This window comes from Meleagris gallopavo, chromosome 20, assembly GCF_000146605.3.
Source record: "Meleagris gallopavo isolate NT-WF06-2002-E0010 breed Aviagen turkey brand Nicholas breeding stock chromosome 20, Turkey_5.1, whole genome shotgun sequence".
Lineage (NCBI taxonomy): Eukaryota > Metazoa > Chordata > Aves > Galliformes > Phasianidae > Meleagris > Meleagris gallopavo.
In genome coordinates, this window is record NC_015030.2 from 5,456,830 (window position 1) to 5,475,911 (window position 19,082).

Consider the following 19,082-nt stretch of genomic DNA (forward strand, 5'->3'; position numbering starts at 1 on the left):
GTCCGGGCCGGCTCTGTGAGGAGGGGGAGGGGAGAGAGGGGCTCGTAGGAGCGGCTCGGGATGCCTGGAGGGTTCGCAGGCCCAGCGTGTCCGTGGGGGCGGGGAGCCCTGCGCGGGACTGGGGTGAGCCTGGGACGGGGCCTGCTGCACCATGAATTCCCCTTCTCACCGGGTGGGAGGTGGCTTCCCACGGCTGTGTTGGCTCTCGTCTTGCACTGCTCACAGAATCACAGAATGGCCCGGGTTGCAAAGGACCGCGACGCTTATCCAGCTCCAACCTCCTGCTATGTGCAGGTCGCAAAGCAGCAGACCGGGCTGCCCAGAGCCACATCCATCCTGGCCTTGAATGCCTGCAGGGATTCAGCCTCCTTGAGCAACCTGTTCCAGTGCATCACCACTGTCTGTGTGAAAAACTTCCTTCTAATATCTGACCTAAACCTCCCCTGTCTCTGCTTAAAACCATTCCCCTTTGTCCTGTCGCTATAAGTCCATGTAAACAGCCATTCCCCTTCTGTTTATATGCTCCTTTCAAGTACTGGAAGGCCACAATGAGGTCACCCTAGAGCTGTTACCCAACAGCACGCTGTAACCTGCTCCTCTCCCCTCATAATCATGGTATATGGCACCTCTGAAATGCTCCCATTTCCTTCTGTGTCCCTGCCAGAGTGGGACAAGAACTAGAGGGAATGGCTTCAAGCTGCACCAGGGGAGATTTAGGCTGGGCGTTAGGAAATAGTACTTTTCTGAAGGAGTGGTCAGGCACTGGAATGGGTTGCCCAGGGAGGTGGTGGAGTCACCGACCATGGAGGTGTTCAAGGAACGTTTGGGTTTTGTGTTGAGGGACATGGTTTAGGTGAGCACTACTGGTGACAGGTGGATGGTTGGAGTGGGTGATCTTGTAGGTCTTTTCCAACCTTGGTGTTTCTGTGATTCTGTGACTGTCACAGGCTGCCGTTGCACAACTTCTGTGCCAAAGGGGATGGCAAAAATCTGTAGCCTCAGGGAGCCTCCGTTCCCAGTTGGCACAGGGGGAACAAGAGGAGTGCCTTCCTTCGAAGAGCCCGTGGCGATCGGATGTGCGTGAGGCAGTCTGATTTTGCAGTGACAGGGCCGTGGGAGGGTGGCCTGCTGGTCTTACATCACTGAATGAATCTCCTGTCATGTCCAGAATGTGCCCAGTGTAAAATTTGGCTTATGGGGAGACCATACTCTGTGTCCTGCTGCCCAAAATGCTGTGAGAGCTTTGTGACTCCTTTCTGATTTCATTACCTTTTTAATTCAGGGTTTTAAGTATTTTGGTATCTGCAGCCTGAGGCACAACAAGCGAAAAGCTGAACCATTTCATGTGCAGTTTATCGAGGGCTGTAATAACTGAGTTTGTTTTCCTCTGTCTGTCCCCAGAGGCCTTAGTGATTAATGACCCCGACTTCCAGCACGAAGATTTGAACTTCCTCTCCCGCAGCCAACGCTATGAGCAAGCCATCAGGAAGAGCTCTCTGATGGTGATGAAGTTAAGAGAGTATGGAATTGCAGACCCGGAAGAAATCTACTGGTTTAAAAGGTACTTAGCTGTAGGATGTGCTTTGAGTGTGATAAAATTCCATATATTAGGGCTGCACCTTAGTTTTCTATATGGAAAAAAAGACCTGCACTGAAGCCTGTTGAATTCTAACCTATTGATTTCAGATGAATACCCGTTGATCAGAATACTGTCTTTTCCTAGACTTTTGGCTAGAGATACCTTACTAAAAATTTTTCATTTTATTACAGAAGATCCAAAATGGGGCTTGCAGGCTGAATTGCCAAAAGGTGTAAATAATACACTGAAATATTTCAACCTTGAATGGATCTGGTGGGGCTGGAGCTTCTGAGGAAATGTGTTAAAGCTGTTTACTTCACTTTGCACTTAGACCTAATAGTGTTGCATTACAGACATACTTGAAAGTATTCCAAGACAGCTTGCAAGTTCTTGTTGATTGTGCCTACTCTGTCCTGCCTCTCTTCAAGCCCCTGGTGCTGTAGTGGTTCCCTTTGACCTAGAGGCTATTTATTGTATCTGACTTCTCTTTGTCTGATGATATTAGCCTTGGGTAAAGTTGATTAAAAAGAAAACTGTCTTTACATCTGAGTTTCATTGCTTCCAGCTTGCAGGGAACTTGGTTCCTGACTTTGACATGGTTCTGCCCTTAACTCAATTAAGCTTTTTCTGTTATAATCAAATGAACTGCTTAACAGAGAGATTGCGCAGCTCTAGAACTCCATGTAAGAGTATACATAACACACAAGACTGAGGATGTATCCCCTGGCAGATTTCATAGCCAGTGTACATTAAGTAACACACCGGTAGGATCACAGGCCCTGTTGAGTGGATTTGTAGAAAAGCTGTTGTTGGCCTCAGGACGTGAATATTGGGACTGGTTAATTGAGAACCCCTCGTCTGCTGTGGTTTTAGTTTCAAAACTTTTAATCTACGCTGACCTCAGTCGTGAAAGGTTTTGTGGAGAACCTTGTAAGCATTCTTTTGAAAACTGGTATCAGTTGAAAATGATAGCAAGGAACTTCAGTGATTGTATTAAATTACAGATGGCGAAAGTTAATGATTAATTTTCTAGTAGACAGGAGTTTTCCTATGGGAGGCAGTAGGGTTTATTTTTATGGAGAAATTTTAGGTTATTATATGCTGTGTACCAGCTGATAATTTCTATGAAGCTTACAGGATAAATACGGTCTTTTCTAAAAGATGTGTAGCATTAGCACGTTGCTGACAGCATTTTGTGAAAACAAGGTGCCTCTGAAGCAGCCAAATAACAGATGTCAGTGACTTTCTTAAAAGCTGATGTGGAGAAATGGTTTGGATTTATTTAAACAGGAAAACAGAATGGTTCTGGTGTCACAACACGCCTTTAATGAAGTTTATGAAACAGATGGAAGCCCTTGATTCAGCTGTCAAGTTGAATTTATTGTGATTGGCAATCAGATTCCTACATATGGAAGTTCAGGAAGTTTTACAGTAATCTCTCTCACCTTGTCATCATCCCCAAAGATGGCAGGGACAGATTTACTTGTATAGGCAGTGATTGTTAGTGAGCATTTTGGGGAATTTTGGATTAACTGAGGTTTCTTTTACGGTCTAACTGCAGCAAAGTGTAAGTAACTTCAGTGGTTAGCTCTGTAGCCCAGTCAGTGTGGGTCAGACAGGCCAGCCCCTGCTCCTTGCCCACTGAGGAGGTCCTTCCAAACTCTTCCTCGAGAGTTACCTGAAGAAATACGAAAGCTAGAAAGCTTTGCTTGCAGGCATTGCTCTAAAGTAAATGATCCTATTCTGTACCTCAGTGTCTGGAATTGTTATTTTAGCTCTGGAGTCACAGGAAAACAGTCTTGGTTTATATTGTAGTCTGTTTGTAGGTGGATTCTCCATCAGACTAATCTGTCAAATCCGAGTGCCTTTTACTGTGTGGGTGGCATTTGTTGCTGTGAAATTTGGAAAGACCTACGTTGCCAAAGTAGGGTGTTACTACACATCCTCTTGTAAGTGGGTTTGGAACTGCAGTCTGCTTACTGACTCACTGATGTAGCAAATCTGACTTCAGACCAGCAAGGAGACCTTTGCTCACCACTCAAATTGCTTGTGTTAGATGTAGCTATCCACGTTCAGTATTGATGTAGCTGAGTGACTGAGTAGTTGCACAATTCAGTCTCCAGAGAACAAGCTGTAGGGACAGTGGTGAGTGCTAAATGGGAATGTAGAAAGAGAGAGGAAGCAGTAAAAAAAAATTCAAACTAAAGAGAATCTGTTTGTCCTCCTTTTGCAGCCAGTACCTCTTCAGTTTGTCCTGTGCCTCACAGAAAACAGGATTCTCTCTTGTCATTTTGACCATTAAAGGCACATTAATCAAATCCTAGCTGATCAGTCTAGAGTAGCAAAGTGAAAAGTCTCTGCTGTAAATGAGTTAGCTTTGAGTTCTGCTTTCAGCTTTGCTGACATAAGCTGTTAAAGTTCTGCAGGTTTGGTCAAAGAAACAGTATGACTTCCCAACACCAGCATGTTATTAGGAATCAGCTTGGAAAACACCATTCTTTTTCTTCAGTCTGAGAAGGTGTTAGATAAACACAAGGCATCTGGCAATTGTGATTAAATGTACTGATAAGCAATGGAAGTTGCTGCTGTCAATTCTAAGAAGATTTTTCTGGAGCACTGCCTTTAAAGAAGCTTTGTCTGACCTGATTTTTGTGACCACACAGCACATGCTGCACCTTTGCACAAGTTCTGTCAATGGCTTCTGAAAACATGCAAAGAACTCTTTCCAAGGCTACTCTAAGGCAGTGTATTTCAAAGTCAGCACGTTTTCTCCCTCTTGTCCTTTGGGGCCTAAAGAATGGACAACTGATAAGTGCACTGTAGGCAGTGAGGAACAGTGCTGCTATTGCTACACAGATCCTGCAGCAGAAGGAAAAACTCACTGAGGAAACTACAACAGTGCTGAGAATTATTCTTTCTCATTCTTGTAGCATATGTAAGTAAGCCCTTGATCAACATGGTAACTTCTGCTTTGTAAATAGGTGCTCCTGCTGTAGGCAGCAGAATATTTTCTGGTAGGAAAAGCATCTGCAATGATCCCAAGAACTCTGGATGCTGTGCTTGCATTCACACCACCTGAGAGCACAGTCAGTACATTAATAGCAGTGATAGATTACTTGATGGCACTGGTTTTGCTCCTAGTTCATTTGGTATCATCCCTTTAAAACTGTGCATGTTGAACATGCAGCTCAGTGGTGCTGGTAAAGCTTTGTCTTCCTTTCTCACCTTAAGGCTAATCTGTACAGTTTTCGTAGGGATTCTTGAATTGTCAATCATTTATTCTCTACTCCCAGGCAATCGTTCCAGGCATGTTGTAAAACACCAGCCACAAATGTTGCTGTAATTTGATATATAGGTGGTATCTGCTGCTCAGTGCAGATCTGATGGCAACAAACTGTTACGTGTGCTTCCTGGGCAGGTGTTGATACCCAGCAATGGAAGGATGCATTTCCCTCAGAGGAATCTTAAACAGGTTGAAGAGGTCTTATGTATATGTATAGGTAGCCATGGAGAGCACACATTTTTCTCCCATCTTTGAGTCTGGATGGAGTAAGCATTCATTTACAGTCAGTGGAAGATGGAAGAGACTACTCAGGCTCTGCAGAATGGTGAAGGGAAAGTGCTGTCACTTACTATCTAGCTTTTACACAAAGAAAACTTATAGCAGTTTTGTCATGGAGTTTGTTTTATTTGGAAACGTAACTTGCCTGCCATTGTGGCTACAAATCATAACATGATTTGTTTTGATGAAGCATATCTAAAACTGATTTCCCTTGCATTCCTTCCAGCATTAGCTTGTAGCAGTAATTCTAATTGAAGGTGAGGTCATGATCTCACAGCTGATAGAGGCAGATAGAGATAATACAGAACTCTTCAGAAAAGCACTTGGTAACCTAAGAAGCCTTTTTCCTTTTCAGTACAAAATGCTTCTATGTGTTGAAATACAAGTAATGACCTAATTTGAGACCACTGGCAGTCGTGGGGTTGATTACCACCAAATCTGAGGGATGGGGGAGAAAATTTGGTTTTCCTGTCTGGATTTTAAGTTCCCAATGCATCTTTGTGGAATAATACTATTTAATTACACAACAACAGCAGGAATCACAAGGTGAATAAAATGCCTGAAATAAACATTTGTTTCCCATTAGCATTGCTTCCAGTGCCTCCATATTTGGAGGCTGGTTGTGGAATAAGGAAAAGTGGGAATAGCAAACATAATCTGTCTGATGCTGCAGCTGGAGAAAAGCCATTCAGGATCGAGTTTTTGGTGAGACTGAGATCCAGATCCCTCTATTTCTCTCCTGTAGAACATGCTTGGGCAATTTCATTGAACCTTTCGGTCTGCACTTCAGCATGTTTCATAAAACCATAGAGACCCAAACGACTGATGCTCAGAAGAAGAAATGGCTGCCTCTGGTCCGTGGAGTCAAGATAATTGGCACCTACGCCCAAACCGAAATGGGACATGGTTAGTTCCTTCAGGGATCAGTGGGTAACCTCTTTTTGGTAACTCCAGTTTGTAAATTTATGATGCTCCCTAGGTAAATCTAAAAGGGGGAAGGTGAAATAGTTTGGTTAACCATTGTTTTCTGCCTGACAGCAGGACAGCTGTTTCATTTCTCATCATAACAATCACAGGATTCGTTTTGGTCTTTTCCAGAAAGCACCTCTTAGCTGATCACTTACTTCATAGCTGTTTGCCTTTGTTCTAACGTGAGGAGGTTGTGCAAAATCCTGGGAGACTGCATTTCGGTTGAACTAGTTGGAACATATCAGGCAACAGTACTGTGCTGTTGTTTGGTTGTTTTTTTGCCCAAGTTCAAGGCAGATACACTGCAGAGTTCTTTGTGCATGCTCAGCCTGCATCAACAAGTCAGACAGAGACCTTCAGGTGCAGTGTAACGTGATGAGGATTGCATTTTGTATCTTTAAAAGTGAGGTATGCTTTGTCCCAAGTACTCTTCTTCCAGATGCTACTCTATTACAGCTGTATAGCTTCATGGAAAGATTTTTGGTTCCAAAGAATAACAACATCTTATTCCTACCATTGAGCAAGACTGCCTTCACTTCTTCAAATGAAAGAGTGCTCAATGGATAAGAACGTGGAATTAGGCCAGAACATGGAATTATGGGCATGAAATGCCAACAAGAATAGTTTAACAAACCAGTGTTGGTTCTTATGCTGGCATCTGGACCTGGAAAGCATGATATATACAAGTCTGGACAACTGCTGGAGCTGGATGATCTGTTTGTTGGATTACAGCCGCTGATGTTAGTGGAAATCTTCATAGAAGATGCAATGGAGAAAATCCTTTCCACTCTTCTGCTCCAGAGAGAAGTATGAAGCCTAACTCAGCACGGGAAGCTGAGTCAAAAGGATGACCAACAAAAAAAAGCTCCCTACCTTGATTTGCTTTTTCACACAACTGCTTTAATTCAGACACACACCTATGCTGAAGTGATTGGATTTACTTGCTGTTTCACATTAGATCATTGCACTCTCTTGCCTGGTGATGGTTTGACTTGCTTGCAGTTCTCACATTTGGTGGTAAAATTTCTATTTTGACACTTAATTGAACTAACCTGGTGATGGTATGGTGAACACCTTCCATACTGAATAACGAAAATACAACTGTTTGGCATTCCTGCTGTGAATGCTGAAGATCTGTTTTCATCAGCAAAGCTTCTGCAATAATTGCCACTAAGCTCTACTTAAATTAAACTTGATGTTTAGGAACTGGTGGTGGGGAGACAAACCTCTGGGTTACCGAATCAAACCCCAGCCTGGATGGGTAGTTTGAACCTAGTGTGTACCTTCTTGGTAGCCTGTGTTGGTTTTAACTTATTTCACAGTGAATAATTATTTGAAACGAAGTAAAACCGAAACACAAAGCACAGAGCTGAAAGGGAGACAAAAAGGAGTGACTGAAGTACTGTACTGCTTTTACCTGGCTTGTATCTACTGTTAGTAAGGAAGGGTGTTTTTCAGTCTTTGACTGTCAGCTGCTCTCACCAGCACTGCACTCACTTAAAATCTGGGATTCCAGATTAAAATGACCACTAGTCCTCAGCTGAGCTTGATCACTGTTCAGCCAAAAAGGGTAGAAAACATTGCTGCTGAGCTTATTATGTTTGATATTTTCAGATACCTACAGATAAACTCAACTACGGTCGTTCAAAAGCTCTAAGGACGTAACAACTTGGTGTTCGTGTGTGTTTAGAGGTGGCACAAGTACACAAGTACACAAGATCCTGAATCTGCAGCCCAACTGTTTTAATGATTTACATTCTCTAGCATGCAGTATTGTCAGCCTTGCACGTTAGGGACTAATGCTATTTAGTTTATTTCCTTTATATTTGTAAGTTAGAAAATAATTTTGAAAACAGTTGGATTTTGAGAGGCTTTCCATGTAAATGAAATAATCTCCAGGCAAATGGTTTGTTGTGGATTGGAGGAGACGAGAAGGAAGAGTGCTCCAAGTACTCAAAGCAAATAATACTTAAAAGATTCCATGAAGTTCTTATATTTTTATTTTTTTTTTATATCCAAAGACAGAATGGACCATGTAACCACCTAACAGTGATGTCTGATGGAACTTTGAGGAAGAGTAATTCTAGGAGCTCGTGTTTACATGGAGAGATGTTGAACTTTTGATTTCCAAGTCAAAAAATGTTGGCTTTCTTGCCAAATTATGTTTACAACTTTGACTTGCACACACAGAGCACTGTCTTTTTAAGGGAGCTGTTAAAAACAGCAAGAATTGAGGAGATGGTAGCTGGGATTTTAGGAGGTTAACACAGTATATACTGTGTGTATCTAATCCCTACTAAAAGGACTTAGTACAGACTCTTAAGGCTTCTTTTTTAAGGAATGTCCCAGTAAAAACCTGGCTAATTGGACTAGATGAGCTGGGACTTTGGATGCTTTGTGCCCTCAAATAATGAAAAAACTGTGGACTTTGCTCATTCAGATAGAGATTTATTGCATCCAGCCCAACCACATCTTCAACAAACTGACGTTCTGACTCAGCCCAGTTTTTAACTGAGTGTGCTCTGCTTTCCAAGCCGTGCTGAGGGTCTGGTCTTCCTTTTTTGGTTTGGATTAATAGTCTTCTCAATTGTACTGAGCATGAAATTATGTGCGTGCTACAAATGCATTTGATGTAAGTATAGAAAGAAATGAACTGCATCATGCTTATTTCAAAGTAAGCATGCTTTGTATTGCTCAGATCTGAGGAAAGGACAGTGCTCTGGCTTTCTAAAATACACTTGCTGAATTCTGATTTACACTGTTTTTTTCTTTTTGTCTTTTCCTCAATCTCCACCATGAATCTTCTTGCTTGCTTCCCTCCCATAACACTGCCTTCACGCTCCATCCCATGGCACCTTTTCACAGCTTTGTTCATCGTGGACGGCCTGAGCCTCTGGATCTTCATCTGGGCATGTTCCTCCCCACCCTTCTCACCCAGGCAACCCCAGAGCAGCAGGATCGCTTCTTCATGCCTGCCTGGAACCTGGAGATCATTGGCACTTATGCCCAGACTGAGATGGGCCATGGTACAGTACATTCAATACGTGCTATTTTTAAGAATGGCTTTGTATACAAAGGATTCCCCTGCCTGGGAAGAATAGTGTGTGTTTATCCCATGCTCTGTACACGTGTGGTTGTGGCTTACAAGGAGACGTGGGCTGCCTGTGAGTTTTTAGTAGTCCGTAATACCGCACTCTGCTTGACCTTTTATCCCCTGTGATTGGAGAGCTTGTAGTTGTAAGTAAAAGCATACTGAGTGCTCCTCTTGTGCCATTCAAACCAATAGAACACCTTGTGCTATGGTGTGACTGTGGTGATGTCAGTTTGATGACATCTGTGCGTTTCTATGCTTCCCATTCTTTCCAGCGTGATTTCTGCTTTGCCCTAATTAACAGTCAGTGTGAAGACCAAAGGAACAAAGCTTTCAGACACTGAACAAGATGCCAAAAGAGTAAGAGCTGTTTGTCACCTTGGGACTGACCTTGGATCAGAGAACGTGTGGATGACTTGGTTTCAATGCTCATGTTTTGTGGGGTCCCCAGTTTTTTAGCTCACTCTTAATGTGTTTGGTTTTTTTTTTTAACTGGACCACAAAAATTTTTTATGTGTCTGTATTAAGTAGGTTTTGTCCTTTATTGCTATCTGTTTGCTTTCAAGCTTTGAAATGGACTGTGACAACTCCAGCAGTATTGTGATTGCAATACTTTTAATCCAAGTTTTACACCTTGGGAAACTAAGTTTGACACCTGAAAGTTGCAGATAAGAATTGCTCTCTAAAAATGAGCAGGGTTCACCTTTGTGCTGAAGGGCAGTGTAGAGGCTATACGAAGCATGACACAGCTGCAAATCTGTGAAGAATTTCTTGCATCTAGTGAGGTTTGAAGACTCTTTACCAGCAGAGTAAGTGTTAAGCTGCCCGTGGAAGTCTACCATTAAGCTCTGTGCTTTGGAAACATGTGGGTGCATCAAGGTGATGTCCTTTTTTTTCCTTCTTGAAACTCCGGTGTAAAGTTGCTGGCTCTGTTGTGCTTTGTCAGTCCAGACTGTCATGAGTTTTGCAGCTTGTCCAGTTTAAAATGTAGTCACAGTGACTTTTCACTGATGCAGAGACTGCCATTGCTGAGGCAGGTTTGTGTGAATTGTGGAGTAAAGGGTTGAAGGCAGAAGACAGTCTGAACATGGAGTTGTTGAGGTATTTTGCAGTCTGCTTATCTAACTGCATCAGTAGCAAATGCATGCTCTTACTTGTTACCTTGGAGCTCTGAATGACAGATTGCTCCATCAGGAGGGGAGGATGTAGGCCTGAGATGATGGGTGCAGTTTATTTCATCTTTGTGGCTCAGAAGTGTGTTTGTTCATTTTGCACTTAATCAGCCTGCAGTTTGTGAAAGCCATTGAAGTGATGCGGACCTTGCTGACAAAGAACTTCTGGTGTGTAATAGGAAGAAGGTGTCAGATTGGAGGTGCTTGGAAACCAATTTTAGACAACTGAAACAATAATATGTTTCCAGAGAATTGGCTTCAGATCCCAGAATATGATCTGAATCTCATTTATTCTTCAATTACTTAATATTTAATCCTTTAGAAAGCCTAAAAGTAAAGTTAAAACTTGTCCATTGCTACTGGAGTTCAACTTTCCATTGTTCACTTCAGTTATTATTAGTTTTCTGGCTGACTTTCTGCCAAAATAATGTGTTTGCTCGTTTTCAGGAACTCACCTTCGGGGTCTAGAAACTACAGCTACTTATGACCCTGCTACCCAGGAATTCATCCTCAACAGCCCCACTGTGACCTCCATTAAGTGGTGGCCGGGTGGACGTAAGTGTATCTGTATGAATCTTAAGGATATGTGAAAAACTTAGGGAGGTGATGACAAATGTATCATATCACCTGAATGATGGCTGAAGCTTGGTCCAAGGAGTTGCCCTTTGCACTTAGTAACAGATTTACCAGGGCATACATAAACTTCTTTGTGCTCTGGATTATTGCTCTGAATCATTCACTCTGTGTAGATTTGGTGCATTTTTCTCTGCAGTATTAAATCTTTATTGAAGCATTTGAGGCAGTCTGTAGTTTGAACTTCCCTTGGCTTTACTGCCAGCTATGCCACGGGCTCGGTGTTGCATAGCCTAAAGAATAATAATTTGCAGCTTCCACTGACATAGGAGGCCTTGTTTGTCTAGCTGTAGAATCTAGATGTTAATCAGTGTTACTAATCTATTCTTATAACATGAAAAATGTTAATTTTGCATCCTGCTTTAAAGGAAATAAGACTTTTGTGTGTTCCCTTTTTGACTCCCGCTCCTTCTGTAGTTGGAAAGACCTCGAACCACGCCATTGTTCTGGCTCAGCTCTACACTCAGGGCCAATGCAAGGGACTGCATGCCTTCATTGTTCCTATACGGCAGCTGGGCACCCACGAACCTTTGCCAGGTAACAAATGACCTTAAGGATTCGGTGCTCATGGGACAACTTCATTTCTGTTTCTCTTTGGCTACATACAGCTGCATGTGTCTTGTTAATGAACAGCTTATTTCACTAGTTGATTTTAGTGGGTGGTAGGTCGTAGACCACAGGACTTGAAACTTCAGGAGTCTTACTTGTGACTGAGCTGCTGCTAACTTGCATGTCATGTTTTCAATGTGAGAGTTAGTCTGGAATTTGATTCTGTCCCCGTGTTTGCCAGGTAGGGATTCTGTGAGGCAGCACACGCTTCTACTTAATGAAAAGGGCAACATTAGTTAGAATTGAGATGGATTATTTGTAGAGATAACTACCTCAGTCACTATATAGTAGGAATGCATAAAAACAGTGAATGCTCTTCGTTTTGATGTCTTTTTTTTTTTTGCCCATTAAGGGCCTACTTAGCTGTTAATCCTTGCAGCATCAGGGCTTTCTAGAAAACTTAACGCTGCCTTTCTTGAAGGTGTCTTAAACCTCCTGTGTAGTGTTCCTCTTTTGTAATGCAAATGGCTTTGTCTGTGGCAGGGATCACAGTGGGTGACATTGGGCCCAAATTTGGTTATGATGAAATGGATAATGGCTACTTGAAAATGGACAACTTCAGGATTCCTCGGGAAAACATGCTGATGAAATATGCTCAGGTAAAGCAGTGAATTTCAGCAAATGTCATTAAGAAACAAGACTTCAAATGCTGTTGTGTAGCTTTATAGTGCCTTAAACACTGCATGCTATCAACTCCTTGTTTAGGTGGGTTGCTTGCAAGTACTTTTTGAGCTTAGAGCTTGAGATAGGAATTGTAAAAGGGAGGAAGCTTTAAAAATCAACAGTGGTTTGTGTTTCTTTTTTTTGTAGGTTGAACCAGATGGCACCTATGTGAAACCAGTCAGTGACAAGCTAACCTATGGGACCATGGTGTTCATCCGGTCTCTGATTGTAGGAGATTCAGCTCGCTCCCTGTCCCGGGCTTGCACCATTGCCATCCGCTACAGTGCAGTCAGGCACCAGTCTGAGCTAAAGCCTGGGTAAGTGCAGTGGAATAAAAGAGCAGCTTGAATGCTGACAGAAAATTCCTGAATACCGGAGGGGAAAGGGACTGATGTTGACATTGTTTGCTTTGGCATTTGATAGTTTTCAAACAGTTTTACATTGCAGGGTGAGTAATCTTCTGTACTTGACTCTTCCCTTGCCCTGCCAGAGGCTTTTGTTGCACAGTCTAGGATACTCTGATGTGAGATAGATGCAGCTTCTTCTGTTGAAATGGAGTTGAATAGGAGTTATGAGCAATTTGCCAGTCGCTGGCATGCTAACTCATCAATCTTTTGCTCCAGGGCACCAGAACCCCAGATTTTGGATTATCAGACCCAACAGTACAAACTGTTTCCACTTCTGGCAACAGCATATGCTTTTCATTTTGTGGGAGCCTACATAAAAGACACGTATCATCGCATTAGTGGGGACATCCATGATGGAGATCTGAGTGAGCTGCCAGAGGTACTGTAATATGCTTTGGGTACTGGAGGGGTTTCTGATTTTATCTGAGAATTGCTTACAGCACTGGGAGGAAAGGCATCAAGCCTTTTTCATTTTCACTCTTGAGATGTCTTGTCATTTAGATTCAGTGAACACAAACCTAGTATGTGCAGGTGATTTACACTGTCTTGTTTGCACTATTCATTTAGCAGTGCTTAACAAAAAAATAGATTGATGCAAAGAAGGCAGAAGGCAAGTGTGTGTGTGTGTGTGTGTATAAAATATATAAATATATAAAATATATTGTATAAATATCTTATATAAAAATTCACTTTCCAGGAGTGACAGCTTATCACTTGAAAGTGAAGTTGAGACTGGGCTTAGCTCTGTGCTGTAGCTTGATTGTTCTTCTAAGTGAGCAGAGTAGAACTGAAGTGTTATCAAATGCATTGAGGGATTGGTGTTGTAAAATGTTAGTTTTCAGCTAGGGATTCTGTTCAAGAAGGTGATGTGACAAAAGGCAATTGAAAACAGTTTTCTGTCTCTGTACGTGATGTAGAAAGGATGGGATGCTCAGAAGTCTTTACATGTGTGGAGGCTTTCATATAAGTACTTCAGCCCAGGAAAGAATCCTTACAAACAAAGCAAGACCTTGTGGGGTGGTATTTTTTCTTTTCTGGGAGCTGCAGTGCTTAGTAGGTACGTGTGTAAGGTAAGAATAGAATATTAAAATAACTAACTTGCTTTGCTTTTGTCCATCAGCTCCATGCCCTGACAGCAGGGTTGAAGGCATTCACTTCGTGGACTGCCAATGCTGGTATTGAGGAATGTCGAATGGCATGTGGTGGGCATGGCTACTCTCGTTGCAGTGGCATTCCTGACATCTATGTCACGTTCACCCCATCCTGCACCTATGAAGGAGAAAACACAGTCATGATGCTGCAGACAGCTAGGTATGGTAGCTTCTGTGCTGTGACTTTCTGGCCTTGGCATTAGGATATTTGCAGCTGAAGTGGTGGAAAAAAAGGAACGTTCTGTATTACTATGGACCAGGACTCTATTTTTGATAAATGCATATACCTGCAACTGTTCTTTGCTAGATCGACCTCAGGTAAAATGACTTCTCTCTAATCAGACAACTAAGGGTTGCTTTTTGTTCTCTTTATTTTTCAGATTCCTTGTCAAAAGTTACAACCAGGTTAGTTCTGGTCAGCGAGTTACTGGCATGGTCTCCTACCTTAATGATCTCTCCAGGCAACGCATTCAGCCACAGCACGTAGCTGGTAGGACTGAAGCTGTGCGCATTAATGATCCAGTCAGCTTGGTGGAGGCCTACAAAGCACGTGCAGCCCGGTGAGTTCATGCCTGTTAGACTGAGCAGGGCCCTAACGAAGTTGGGTGTGTTGGCAGATGGTGGTATTGTGCTGCCTTGTTAATGTGAGATCCTCAAGGTAGGGTTTGTAAAGCTTTGCTTTGTGTGTCACTTTACCAGGCTGGGACAGAGTTAAGTGCTCCGAGGTTACAAGAGGCTACGTGCAGCCTGGTTACTCTGAAATATCTTTCTCATTTAAATATAAACTATATTCAAGCATACAAATACCAACGTTGTTTAAACTGCTCAGTGATCTATCTGGAAAGAAACAATCCTGATACTAAAACGTGCTGTGAAGGAAGTGTGAGAGTAGAACAGATTACCTACATATGAATAGGTATTCAAGCACCAGCATTTTGTTGTTAAGTGTCTTTTTCTCCCTACTTAGCTGTGTTGTGACTGCACTGATGGTAGGTGTTGTAGAACTACTGCTTGCTCCAGGCTATGTATTCTGGTTTCAAGCATCATCTCTGAGTTCTTATATGTTAGTTTAAATTCATCTGAATTTGGTGTATGTAATCTTGTTAAAGTGGTGTTAGTATATAACCCGTTTTTCTTTTCCTAAAATAGGCTTGTGGAAGCTGCAGCAAAGAATTTGCAAGCTGAACTGAATCACAGAAAGAGCAAAGAGGATGCCTGGAACAGAACTTCTGTTGACCTTGTGCGAGCATCTGAGGTCTGTGATGTACTTGATAAAGAGGGGTGTGATAGGACTGCCCACCCCTTCATGAACCTAACTCACCTTCCTCCTGTCTCTTGTAGGCACACTGTCACTACGTAATTGTGAAGCTTTTCACAGCAAAGCTGTCTGAAATCAGCAATGCAGCTGTCTGTGCTGTCTTGACTGAGCTCTGCCTCTTGTACGCGCTGTATGGGATCAGTAGGAATGCAGGGGATTTTTTGCAGGTTAGTATCTTTCTCCAGTACTCTTAAGTCTCTCGAGCCAGAGTTCTTGTTCACAAAGATGCTTCAAATGCAGAGCTGCACAAATGTTTAGGCCTAACGTTTTGATTGTTCACTTCAATAAGGTCACTGGCAATGCAGTTCTGATGGAAGGCTCTTATTAGGTTTCCCTTGTTTTCCACCAGAAGTAGAGTTGGATGATAAATGGTAACTGTGCTAGGCATCTTCTCATGCTTGTACCCTGTGACAAATTGTCACTTGGGTGAGGGGGAATCTTACATCTGAAGAACCTTTGCATTTTTGGGTGGGGGAAGGCCTTCTAAGGGGGGGAGGTTCTTGTGACTTGCATACTGATGTGATAATCTGGTCGATTGGTCTGTTTGTTTTTTTTCCAAGGCGGGTATTTTGACAGACACCCAAATTACTCAGGTGAACCAGCGTGTGAAGGAACTCCTGGCTGTAATTCGTCCCAATGCAGTAGCATTGGTAGACTCCTTTGACTTCCATGATGTTCATCTTGGATCTGTGCTTGGCCGGTATGATGGCAATGTGTATGAGAACATGTTTGAGTGGGCAAAGAAATCCCCACTCAACAAAACAGAGGTAAGGAAACCTTATTTGGTTGGACTCAATGATCTCTGGAGGTCCTTTCCAACCCCTACAATTCTGTGATTATTTATTCTTAGGTTACATGTGTCCAGGAAATAACTCAATTTAGAGTTGTTAATTTTGCTCTAGTTATTCATCTCAGGGTGGGAGGTGCTGAAATCATTAGTGTTAGTGGGTCAAAAGTAGTTACCTGCTTCAGGTCCTCTGCTTTCAGCATGCTTTGTAGCTACACTCCCACGTGTACCTCACGTGCAGTCCAGTAGGATACTTTTGAGTTCCTCAGTTGCATGTGGGAATCATACTCTGCCTAGAGATCCAATTGGATAATGTAATTGAATTTAAAGATGGTTGTCACTTGCTCTTGATTCTGTTTAGTGACAGTTATTGTGGAAGCCTACCTCTTCTCTGGCAAATCTTCCAGTGCCTTGAGGCAGCAGCAGTGACTGTAGAAGGAAATTTGCTCCCTTGTAGTGCTTGGAAGATGTCAGGTGCAAAGGCTGTAGCTACAGCTGAGCTAATAAAAGAAACTAAACTGGTTAAGAGTCAGTATCCCTCTTCCATCAGTCAAAACAGAACTGTAAATCCTGTCATAGTGGTCTTTACTGACTTTATTTGATTTGGAAGGCTGTCTTCTAACAGAAGCTGCCAGAAACTGTGCAATTACAGTTAAATCCCACCAGAGCATGCTCAATTTTCTTGTGCTTCTGAAATCAGACAGACTTAGGATCTTCCTTGTGGTCTGCTTAGGAGATATCTGCCAATTTTCTTTTGATTAGAAATGCTAAGGAACTGTCTGTGTGGATATAAAATATCTTGCATTTTTTCCTTTCTTTCAAACAAGGTAGTGGAGAAATGTTTGTTTTGAGCTTATATTCTCATCGTTTGCCATTCAGGCATCCAAGTGCTCAGTCCCAAAGGGACTCAGGTGGCTGTTCTTAAGTCCTCAGAGTGCCCCTGATTCAGAATTAGCTTTACACATCTTGAAAAAAGTGTTTCAAAGTGCAGGCCTGATCTTGCTGTAACCTCTCTCTTGCCTTCTTTACAGGTTCACGAGTCTTTCCACAAACACCTGAAGCCAATGCAATCCAAACTGTGAAGTCTGCTGTTTTTTAAAATGCACAATTTTCTTGCCCTGAAAACTGGATGTTTGTGTCCTTTCTTCAGGCACCTGAATCAAACCTTTCAAATCCTGGTAGCTGTAGGACAGTGAATAATTATAGCCTTTCTTTTCACTTTTATAAATGGAGGAAGTGTTTGGGGACAGTGCCTAGGGATTGATGCCTGTTTTTAAAGTGCAATTATAATGGTAAAATTAACCTTTTAAAATCTGGAAAAGCTTTATGAAGTCATGAACAGTTGCTTTTGTGAAGCTGATAGGTAGAGAAGTTACAGTCAACTGGAAGAGTAGCAGAATTTTACTACTGAGTAGTTAACAGCCCTCAGGCAATAGCTTGGAATGAGCAGTTGTTTCCCCACCCCTAAAAGCATCCACGTCCTGGTGCTTTTTTTTCCCCCCAAGATTAGCACCAACTCTCCTTGTTCCACAATTGTTTATGCTATCTAAAGCCTCCTACATAGTTTTGTGCACAGAAACTCTGCTTGTAGCATTACTTTCCTAAATTACTTTCCTAATGTAGCTGGGAAGTAATGGGTATCCTTGTCAGGAGTTCTGCTTCAGTTTTCTTTCTAGAAAACATCTTCATGTTTTCCAGTACATCCTTTTTTCACTGCCCTGCAGAAGCTCCCTTTGTGCCAGCAGTGTCATCTTAGGCTTTGTTAGCAGGAAGTAAAAAGAGAGAACAGTGATGCTGCTCTGAGGACAAAACAAGTAGTAATAATCAGATAGGTGCTGATAATAGATTGTTCTGCCCTTTTAACTGTTAATATTTTCATAATGCTATCTCAAAGCACTTTACAAATGTTAATTATGCTGATTGATGTGAAAGAAACACGTGTAGTAATAGAAACTGCAAATTTGATATGGAGCAATGAAGCCAGTATTCGAGAGCAGAAACTGGTTAGCCAGAGTCCTGGGATCCTCAGATTGTCCCGGGATGTTCTGGTTTTTAAAGGCATTCTTCAAGAAAACAACAATCCCAACTGTAGTGTCCAGATCTTTTTCCCCACTCATGCATTTCCAAGAAGCTGTCTCTGATTTGCTTTGTTTTTTAAATATTGACTTACGACTTGCACAGTGCTGTTTGAATTAACAGATCATTTAGTTTTAACAGAACCTCCTGGTGCCCAATGAAATCAGTGCAGCTGAACAAAATTACTGCTTTTCAACATCAAGAACTCTGTTCGGTGACAATAAAACCTTTCTCCTCTGCAGATGAGAGAGAGTCTGAGCTTAACATGGCAAAACCCCATAGAAACACCCAAAACTTCGGCATAAACCTGCAGTTCAGAGGCAACGTGGGCAGCTGATTCTCTGAACTTTGGTATCTCTCAGTCACTAATCTTTCATTATTTCTCACGGAGAAGTGTTTTGTGGTACTAACAATCATTAGTCAGGATCTTTAGCACCATGCACAGCAGCTCAACAGAAAGAAACGCTTAATTTTTATTTTTATTTCATTGAAAGCAAAGATGCCTTATGGCTGCGGAGTCTTTTGGGTTGAATGAAACTGCTGCTGTTCAGGTCACCAAGTGGTTTTGTCTTCTGCTTATCCAAGTGAGCAGATTGACCTGGGGAAGGATGATGGAGGAGCAGAGAAAGGTTGAAAATTTGTTAATGAGAACAGTGCTAGCTAACTATGTACAGATATAATAAATGACAAAAACAGAGTGTTTTCAGACAATAAGTCTTTTTCTTTTGACTCTCATCCATTGCCTTCGGTGGATCATCTTTAAAATAAGAGATGAATTAGAATGAGGTGCTCCAAAGATGACCTTTGCAGAGGAACGTGCTGCTCTCAGGCATGAGGAAATGTAAGGCTTCTCTTTGCCTGCCATGGAATTCCTACAAGAACCCACCTTAAATTCGCTGGATTTTGTCTTGCCTCTCATGCTGATCATAAGTACAGAAAGAATAAAACTGTCAGAGAGCAAAACTGCATGTGGTGCATTACTTGGTCATTATTGCTGCTAGGCCAGCAAGCTGATCACTGCCAATACAGAGACTTCGTAGTGCTTGGCAGCAAGAACTTTGTTTT

General features: G+C 42.2%; 1 protein-coding gene across 4 annotated transcripts; it reads left to right on the top strand.

The window, feature by feature from the left end:
- The first annotated feature begins 1,328 nt into the window (after positions 1-1,328).
- On the top strand, positions 1,329-18,983 carry ACOX1 (acyl-CoA oxidase 1). 4 transcript variants are annotated; one of them, XM_031556324.1, is made up of 14 exons: positions 1,422-1,561; positions 5,887-6,047; positions 8,976-9,136; positions 10,821-10,928; positions 11,424-11,543; positions 12,099-12,214; positions 12,426-12,595; positions 12,902-13,064; positions 13,806-13,996; positions 14,217-14,396; positions 14,986-15,091; positions 15,178-15,321; positions 15,715-15,921; positions 16,973-18,983. In XM_031556324.1, exons 2-14 carry the CDS (start codon positions 5,983-5,985, stop codon positions 17,021-17,023), a joined length of 1,782 nt encoding a protein of 593 aa, XP_031412184.1. In that variant the 5' UTR covers positions 1,422-1,561; positions 5,887-5,982; the 3' UTR covers positions 17,024-18,983. The 4 variants fall into 4 exon arrangements, with proteins under 4 accessions (XP_010719683.1, XP_010719682.1, XP_010719685.1 ...); XM_010721381.2 differs by lacking the exon at positions 8,976-9,136 and having other exon boundaries at positions 1,329-1,561; XM_010721380.2 differs by lacking the exon at positions 5,887-6,047 and having other exon boundaries at positions 1,329-1,561.
- The last annotated feature ends 99 nt before the right edge of the window (positions 18,984-19,082 follow it).

Bases quoted from the DNA above. Each gene is read 5' to 3' on its own strand.
- ACOX1 (XM_010721381.2), top strand. From the start codon at position 1,344: ATGTGCAGTTTATCGAGGGCTGTAATAACTGAGTTTGTTTTCCTCTGT. The intron at 12,596-12,901 runs GTAAGTGCAGTG...CTTTTGCTCCAG, and splicing joins CAGTCTGAGCTAAAGCCTGG to GGCACCAGAACCCCAGATTT. The intron at 15,322-15,714 runs GTTAGTATCTTT...TTTTTTTCCAAG, and splicing joins ATGCAGGGGATTTTTTGCAG to GCGGGTATTTTGACAGACAC.